Below are 9,539 nucleotides of genomic sequence, written 5' to 3'. Positions count from 1 at the left end.
AAATGTGGAGAGGAGGGCTTGAAAAAATCTCTTGGAAACAGTCTCGTCTCAAGATTTTCTTTTATAATAGATATATATATATTGTGGTAAGCAACCCGGACACAGACAGGTAGACATCGTTGGTTCAAACCCATACACATTTATTTACAATTCCTATATACAAAGAGCAGCACACGACCCCAAAACTCCCTCAAAGTCCAGGCCTCACACAATGCCTTTCTCTCTTCAGGTCGCCTCCCTTCCTCTCCTTCCGAGCTCCGTCCTTCTCCACTCCCGACTCAAGCCCCTGAACGGAGGGAGGTGGCCCCTTTTATCCCTACCCAGACGTGCTCCAGGTGCCTCCCGATAATCTTTTGCCGGCACTCCCCATTGTGGCGGAAGTACTGGCTGCATACCCGGTAACCAATCCGGGTGTCCCTGGTCTTCTTCCCCCCAGCACTTCTGGGTGTGGCATTGGGGTGCCCCCGGCAGTGACCATGGGCCCCTATAGGGTTGAGCTTCCAAGCTCCGTTCCCGTGATCCCCAAAGCCACCAGGGCGGTTGCCCCCTCATGGTCTGGAGGAGGCGCAAGCCCTCTTCTGGTCCTCCTGGGTACCACCCCCAGCCACTAGATATAAACTGCTCAAAAAAATGAAAGGAACACTTTGAAAACACATCAGATCTCAATCCTCCTGGATATCTATACTGATATAGACTGGGTAATGTGTTAGGAACGAAAGGATGCCACATCGTTTGATGGAAATGAAAATGATCAACCTACAGAGCCCTGAATTCAAAGACGCCCCAAAAATCAGAGTGAAAAAATGATGTGGCAGGCTAGTCCATTTTGCCAAAATTTAATTGCAGCAACTCCAAATTGTACGCAGCACTTTGTATGGCCCCTGTGTTCTTGTATACATGCCTGACAACATCGGTGCATGCTTCTAATGAGATGACAGATGGTGTTGTGGGGGATCTCCTCCCAGATCTGGACCAGGGCATCACTGAGCTCCTGGACAGTCTGAGGTGCAACCTGGTGGCATTGGATGGACCAAAACATAATGTCCCAGAGGTGTTCTATTGGATTTAGGTCAGGAAAGTGTGGTGGCCAGTCAATGGTATCAATTCCTTCATCCTCCAGGAACTGCCTGCATACTCTCACCACATGAGGCCAGGAATTGTCGTGCACCAGGAGCCACTGTACCAGCATAGGGTCTGACAATGGGTCCAAGGATTTCATCCTGATACCTAATGGCAGCCAAGGTGCCTTTGTCAAGCCTGTAGCGGTCTGTGTGACCCTCCATGGATATGCCTCCCCAGACAATCATTAACCCACCACCAAACTGCTCATGCTGAATGATGTTACAGGCAGCATAATGTTCTCCATGGCTTCTCCAGACCCTTTCACTTCTGTCACGTGCTCAGGGTGAACCTGCTCTCATCTGTAAAACGCACAGGGCACCAGTGGTGCATCTGCCAATTCTGGTATTCTATGGCGAATGCCAATCGAGCTGCATGCTGCTGGGCAGTGAGCTCAGGGCCCATTAGAGGACATGGGGCCCTTGGGTCACCCTCATGAAGTCTTTCTGGTTGTTTGGTCAGAGACATTCACACCAGTGGCCTGCTGGAGGTCATTTTGTAGGGCTCTGGCAGTGCTCATCCTGTTCCTCCTTGCCCAAAGGAGCAGATACTGGTCCTGCTGATGGGTTATGGACCTTCTATGGCCCTCTCCAGCTCTCCTAGAGTAACTGCTTGTCTCCTAGAATCTCCTCCATGCCCTTGAGACTGTGCAGGGAGACACAGCAAACCTTCTGGCAATGACACGTATTGATGTGCCATCCTGGAGAAGTTGGACTACCTGTGCAACCTCTGTAGGGTCCAGGTATCGCCTCATGCTACCAGTAGTGACACTGACTGTAGCCAAATGCAAAACTAGTGAAGAAACAGTCAGAAAAGATGAGGAGGGAAAAATGTCAGTGGCCTCCACCTGTTAAACCATTCCTGTTTTGGGGGTCATCTCATTGTTGCCCCTCTAGTGCATCTGTTGTTAATTTCATTAACACCACAGCAGCTGAAACTGATTAACAACCCCTCTGCTACTTAACTGACCAGATTAATATCCCATAAGTTTCATTGACTTTATGCTATACTCTGATTAAAAGTGTTCCTTTAATTCTTTTGAGCAGTATATATATATATATATATATATATATATATATATATATATATATATATATATATATATATATATATAGAGAGAGAAAGAGAGATGTAGATATACATATGTATATATATATTTGTATATATATGTATACATCGTGAATGTATGTAAAGCTATTAAAATAATTTTCCTCCCAGTAGTCACTGAGTTGGGATCTTCGGCCCTCAATTTGATGATATTTTCTGGAGTGTAGGTTTACAGAGGTTGATTAGCCGTGTTTGACTGAAGAGTCTGTTCTCATCCAAACCATTCCTGGGTTTATTATTCAATGCCTATTTGTTCAGTTAGCGTACTGGCAAGTTAGGAAACTAGCTCAAGGATAGAATGTGGAGAGGACTGAAGCACTTGTCATGTGTTTTATAGTCCGTCCAGCACATCTTCTAAAGTACATTTTAAGGTGCTATTACTTGTTTATACAAAGTATTTGATCATCATAAAATACAACTCGGTGAAGCTATGGCTGCATACAGCGTAGCGGACCACTGCGTTTTAGACTGACGACTTTTGTTTCTTTGTTTGTCCTGATTTGTGTTTACCCTTGAAGGCTTGCATATTATAATCTTTCTAGTTAGCCAGTAAAAGATGTCATTTTGCTTGACTTCTCACTACATGAGATGGTGAATTAACAGATAATTTGGAATCCGTTATATCATCACAGAAGGACTAGGACAGCAGACAGGCTTGGGCAGGTTTGTGGCAGATGAAATTTAATGTCAGTGAATGTAAAGAATGACACATAAGAAGTAAAAATGTGAGGTTTGAATACACAATGGGTGGTTAGAAAATCGAGAGTCTACCTTATGAGAAGGACTTAGGAGTTGTAGTGGACGTGACGCGATCAACTTCCAGACAGCGTGCAGACGCCATTAAAAAGGCTAACACAATGTCAGGTTATATAGCGCCTTGATGTGTGGACTACAAGTCACAGGAGGTTCTGCTCAAACTTTATAACTCACAGTGTTAGTGTGTGCAGTTTTGGTCTCCAGGCTACAAAAAGGACATAACAGCACAAGAGAAGGTCCAGAGAAGAGCGACTGGGCTGACTCAGGGACTACAGGGGATGAGTGATGAGGAAAGATTAAAAGAGCTGAGCCTTTAAAGAGATGAAGAGGAGACCTGACTGACTGAAGTGTTTAAAATGATGAAGGGCATCAGTCCAGTGGATCGAGACGGTGACTTTAAAATGAGTTCATCAAGAACACGGGGACACAGATGGAAACTTGTGAAGGGGAAATTTCACACAAACATTAGGAAGTTTGTCTTTACACAAAGAACGGTAGACATTTGGAATAAGCGACCAAGTAGTGTGGTGGACTGGAGGACTGTAGGGACTTTCAAAACTCGACTTGATGTTATTTTTGGAAGAAATAAGTGGAGAGGACTGGCGAGCTTTGGTGGGCTGAATGGCCTGTGCTCGTCTCGATTGTTCAAATTCAGAACGGCTAACACAGTACAACACCCTAGTACTACTTTGGATTTTTGTAATACTGAAACTTCTTCTTTTCTTCCCAGACAGGAGGTGACTAGTATGAAACTCATCATGGAGGCAGATGTCGAGCGTGACTGCTGTTCAAGCTTTGTACTCCTGGGTGGAATGGAGAAGCCACAGGGTCGGAAGTGAAGAAAGCAAAATGAATACAATGATGACAATGTGGAACATATAAAAAGTCTTTATTAGGTAAGTAAACTCGGTTTCAATCTAACAGTCAGCTGAGAGGGGGGCTATTTCAAAAATAAGACTAGTTTTCTGTTATGTACAAACTTGCCCCTGTTGCTTTATGGTAGGCCCTGAAGTCTGACATCATGTACAGCGCGGGCTGATAAGCAGGGTAACTGTGAGAGAAGAGGTGCCGCCATTCTGTGCCAGAGTTCATTCCCTTGGCTCTGTCCGGTCTCTGCAGGTGCCTGCATGTCCGCCCGTCCTTCCTTCCTGTGGCTACCCCAAGGAGACGCCGCAAGTTAACCGTCACCAGGAGGTACATCCCTTGTATTTTTTGCAGAGTGAAGGGTTTGTACATGTCAGCCATGTCGGGTATCCTACTTTAAAACCTTCAGAAGCCCCATCTTTGGTTTGTGACCCAGCACTCCTCATGCTTTGGGGGGAACAAATCTGCTCGAAATGCGCCAGTCCACGTTGGTCTTCTCCATTAGCCTGCACTGAGCGTGCACTAAGAGCGATGCGGACATCTCCGGTGGTCCTGGCTGGTGTTGGTGCAGCAGTGGATGAGGGGGTGGGGTGGGGGGCTATAAGGAGATGTCTGACGAGACTTGTAGCTGCTGTCCGTTGGTTCGCTTCTTTGCACTGCGACGGGTGATGTCAGCCCGTCTATATGGCTGATTACGCAGATCTGTAAAAGGGAAGAGGCAGAAAGTGAACGTGTCTTCATGTCGGGTAGAGGAATGGCAAAGAGAACTCTTTACAAGCAACCTTTTAAAAAAGACATGTGCCAGGTTCGAATTTTATATAGCAAGAATGGCACAAGTCTTGAAATGTAACAAGAAAAGGTTCACCTGCACAGCAAGAGATAAAGAGTTAGATTGAGAGAGAGAAGTGGGCACTACGAGGGGCTGTCGTCGCTGCAGGATTCACACAAGAGCCTTGAGGAGCGCTTCCCAGTGCGAGCTGTGAACGGCACCATCTTCAGGGCTGTGGGGAGGTGGGTGTGTGTGATGGAGGTGGGAGGTTTACATGAATGGGGTACAGAATGAGCCGGGACAGGAAGAGAGCGAGAGAGATTCACTGGTCAGAAGGTATGGTCAACAGGCCATCAGAGAGCGAGAAAGACAAACCTGACTTACCTGTGATGATGTCTTCGATGGCTCCGTCTTTGCCCTCCCTCATGAGCGGCTCCTTTACCTGTCGCTTCTTCAATTCAGCAATCAGGTCCATCTGCTGCAGCTTGACTTTGGGGGACTGCGGAGAGACAGCGGAGTCGCCCAGAGTGGTCAGTTAGCAAAAGGAGCTTTGGGATGGCATTTATTATCAAAGGCACTAATAAAATATAACGAGCCCAACCACTGGGTCAGCATTTTCAAGTGCACAGCCTCCTTTTTCTTCTGTTATGACTTCCTCAAGTCCAGCTTCTCCATTTTACAACATCGCCATTTTGCCAGCCAGTGTTACGAACACCAGATAAGGAAGGCCGTTCACAATTGAATCTGGTCATTTTACTGGCCAGTTTGGGTGGCTGGAAAATGGAGGTAGCAAAAGAAGCTGGCAAATCCATAGTGTTATAAATGGACAGGGTTCAGGAAATGGGGGGGAACAATCAAACCAACACGTAATATCTAACCTCTAAACACAAAGCCAAAGTCAAATAAACAAGCAAAACGTCCTCAAACAAACTTGATTTCCTTTCCTCTAACTAACACTAAACATTTGTATAGTTTTATTTTTCTTAATAGTAACATACACATGCTCTTGTCCTGCATAGAGCGATGCAATGGTGTGGCTAATGGGGCTGCCGACAGACGCCAGCACCAGAACTGCGGTAAACGCTGTAAAAACCCAGCATTACCTCTCTATTATAATAAAACAAATCCTAGGACAAGATGAGACTTTTTCAGAGAGACACTTTCACGTCCCGCGAGACCTTGTGCCAAGAGATTTAACCAGGCCCAGGGCTGGAAATAAAAGACAAAGAGTAGATGACAAAGTAGAATGTCGTAAAGAATTCAAAAACGTTGGCATAACGTGAGATAACGGAAGTACAAAAATTTTAAAGTCTCAAAAAACTGATAGTATAGAGCGCATTAGCACCTGGAAATTATTACTCGGTGAAATAACAGAACAGTGAAAAGAGATCGAATATATTGTTTGGATTTAAACTTTAAGTCTTGTAGATCGTCTAATTTGTGTTGTCATCAGGGAAAAGTATTGTTTCTAAACCATGAAGAGGCGTATCCGCGAGAATGAAAAGAGTTGTATTTGGTGAAAGTGAAATCCACACGCGAGCAGCAGAGACGTGAAGTGGCTGGCATGCAGCACAGGTCGGGGTCGGCGTTGGCGAGCAAAGCAAGCAGGGGGAGAAGCCCCCTAGTAACCACTAAAGAAACAAATGGCAGAAAATGCTTCACATGTTACAAAACAGAAGTAAACGGCTCCATGTATTGCTAAAGAGATTAAAGATGCACAGCAGAATTCACCTTTTTCAGACATCCCATAGTCAATGTCAATTTATTTATAGAGCACATTTGAAACAACATAGGGATGCTGTGACCACAGTGCTTTACAATAACAGAATAAAAGGAACAAACAAATAACATCCATCCATTTTCCAACCCGCTGAATCCGAACACAGGGTCACGGGGGTCTGCTGGAGCCAATCCCAGCCAACACAGGGCACAAACCAATCCCGGGCAGGGTGCCAACCCACCGCAGGACACACACAAACACACCCACACACTAGGGCCAATTTAGAATCGCCAATCCACCTAACCTGCATGTCTTTGGATTGTGGGAGGAAACCCACGCAGACACGGGGAGAACATGCAAACTCCACACAGGGAGGGCCGGGAAGCGAACCCGGGGCTCCTAACTGCGAGGCAGCAGCGCTACCACTGCGCCACTGTGCCACCCACAAATAACATAAATAGAAATAAAATATAAGAACATAAATAAAATACATAATAAATAGAAGTGATGTTATATAATCACAATGAGGAAGCCATCAGTATTACTGAAGGTCACGGATTGCAAGTGACTAGAAATGCGTCTTTAATCTCGTTTTGAATTGTAGACGACTCCTTTATGTCCCACAGATGAGGTGCCACAGTCCTGTCTGCCCCCCTTAGTGTGACACTCAGTACGAGGGACAACAGGAGACAACTGACCAGAAGATCTAAGCACTCTGGACGGCTGGTGTAAAGCACACAATTCAGATAAATAGGCAGGAGCAAACCCATGTAAAGAATTATTAAACAAGCAACAAGATTTGAAAATCAATTCGAAAACTAACAGAGAAAGAGCCGAGAAGTCTGAGACCAATTTGGCTTTAGCTGGTGGACCCACGATAAGCACCTCCATTTTATGTTGATTCAGATCAAGAAAATTATTAGCCATCCAGGATCTTAGTTCAGAAAGACAGTCGTGGAGTTGATTCATTGCAGAGTTGCAGACGGGAATATAAACCTGAGTGTCATCAGCATAGCAGTGGAAAGAAATGTTCAAACTTCCTAAAAAGAGCTCCACTAGGGTGAAGGTATGTAGAGAATAAAACAGGACCCAAAATGGATCCCTGAGGACCACCACATTTAAGAGGAGCAGTAGACGAAAAAGAGGAATTTAAAGTCACTGAAAAGTGTCTACCAGTTAGATAGTCTGTCACTAATCACTCCTGACACTCTTCTCCATCCTGCCTGCACTCTCTTCTTCACTTCTCTTCCACAATCCTCATTACTCTGTACTGTTGATCCCAAGTATTTAAACTCATCTCCCTTCACCAACTCTACTCCCCTCATCCTCACCATTCCGCTGACCTCCCTCTCATTCACACACATGTATTCTGTCTTGGTGGTCCTACTGACCTTCACTCCTCTCCTCTCATATCTCCACTTCTCCAGGGTCTCCTCAACCTGCTCCTTACTATCACTACAGATCACAATGTCAACTCAGCAGACATCGCAGTCCATGGGGACTCCTGTCTCATCTCGTCTGTCAGCCTGTCCATCACCATTGGAGATAAGAAAGGGCTCAGAGCCGATCCCTGATGTAATCCCACCTCCGTCACTCCCATTGCAGACCTCACCACGGTCACACTTCCCTTCTACATATCCTGTACCACTCTTACATACTTCTCTGCCATCCCAACTTCCTCATACAATACCACAGCTCCTGTTCACTCCCTTAGATCCACCAGTTCTTCCAAGCTAACCTGTGCTCTATGGGTGACTGAGCCCTCAGAGTTATAGCTCTCAGACTTTGGAATAACCTCCCTAAATTAAAGAGACCTTCCGACTCAATTCATTCAGAATCAGAATCACTTTATTGCTAGCACATGAAACATACCAGAATTGACTTTGGTTAGGTGCAAACACATGGAGTACAAGACAATACCAACTCAAGACAACATAATTTCAACCCACCATTAACCTGACACTGTGCAGACAGGTATCCAGAAACATTTACAGACTTCAATAGTACTGTCAAATAAATAGAAAAACTATACAAAGTAATTGTTGTTGGTGAGGAAGGCAGGCAGGCTCTATTGTAGGCACGGAGCTGGACAGTCTGACATCCGTGGCAGAGCGACGGGCACTGAGCAGACTCCTGTCAATCATGGAGAATCCACTGAACAGGATCATCACCAGACTGAGGAGCAGCTTCAGCGACAGACTGCTGTCACCATCCTGCTCACTGACAGACTGAGGAGACCCCACACTATGTGACTCGGGGGGTAAACGTTAACATTACACAAAGTTATTGTCTATCTATCTATCTATTATATAGTGCCTTTCACTCTATCTATCTATCTATCTATCTATCTATCTATCTATCTATCTATCTATCTATCTATCTATTGTCAGGGATACCTGGGGTAACGACCCGGCTGGGACGCCTTGAGGGACCGGAAGAGGGTCTATGCCCGCCCTGGATCACATGGGGGCCGCCATCCTGGTTGCTTTGGAGGGCTTGGAAGCCCAACCCTGTAGGGACCCGTGGTCACCGCCAGGGGGCACCCCAATGTCTTGGAGACCCTGGACCTCAGCTCTTCCGCCACACCAGGAAGTGCTGGGGGGAAGAGGAGCAGGGACACCCGGAGAGCTTCCGGGAGAACAGCCGGCACTTCTGCCACACTGGGGCGTGTCCAGGGAGGAGTGCCGGGAAACACCTGGAGCCCATCCGGGATGCAATAAAAGGGGCCGTCTCCCTTCATTCGAGGCTGGAGTTGGGTGGAAGCAGGACAAAGCAAGAGAGGAGAGTGGAGGCGGCCCAAAGAGAAGGCATTGTGTGGCCAGGACTGTGTGGGAGTTTGTGTGTGTGCACTGACTTTATTGTGTAAATAGTTGTAAAATAAACGTGTGGTGGTGATTTACAACATGTCTGCCTGTCTGTGTCCGGGCCACGTCCACACTATCTATCTATCTATCTATCTATCTATCTATCTATCTATCTATCTATCTATCTATCAATATCAAATGGTACAAGTTGAACTAGTATGAAGTAATTACAAATAGACAAACAGCACAGTTACCGGTTGGTTATATGCTGTGAAAACTGTCCGGAGGAACCCTATTTAAGTTTATTTAGGATTTGAGTATTTTGAGGTAAGATGCTGCAGAGATGGTGTGCAGTTTGGGTCACGGTAGACCTGCGCCTCCTCTGTGATGACAATTTAAT

The 9,539-nt window shown here is 45.8% G+C and overlaps 1 protein-coding gene across 2 annotated transcripts in view; it reads right to left on the bottom strand.

The window, feature by feature from the left end:
• Window positions 1–3,854: 3,854 nt before the first annotated feature.
• The window catches only part of fmnl1a (formin-like 1a), a 77,687-nt gene continuing 72,002 nt past the window's right edge, over window positions 3,855–9,539 (bottom strand). Inside the window, exons 25-27 of one of the 2 annotated variants that reach the window (XM_039739446.1) lie at window positions 5,000–5,114; window positions 4,712–4,847; window positions 4,458–4,548 (exon numbers count right to left, since the gene is read on the bottom strand). In XM_039739446.1, coding sequence (XP_039595380.1) covers window positions 4,759–4,847; window positions 5,000–5,114 — 204 coding nt within the window. In that variant the 3' untranslated portion in view covers window positions 4,458–4,548; window positions 4,712–4,758. Of the gene's footprint in view, window positions 4,549–4,711; window positions 4,848–4,999; window positions 5,115–9,539 lie in introns of both variants that reach the window. The other variant, XM_039739445.1, reaches the window with a different exon arrangement.

Source organism: Polypterus senegalus, chromosome 17, assembly GCF_016835505.1.
Source record: "Polypterus senegalus isolate Bchr_013 chromosome 17, ASM1683550v1, whole genome shotgun sequence".
In the NCBI taxonomy this organism is placed as follows: domain Eukaryota; kingdom Metazoa; phylum Chordata; class Cladistia; order Polypteriformes; family Polypteridae; genus Polypterus; species Polypterus senegalus.
Note: the sequence above shows the minus strand (reverse complement) of the source record. Positions and strands in the feature narration are given on the sequence as shown.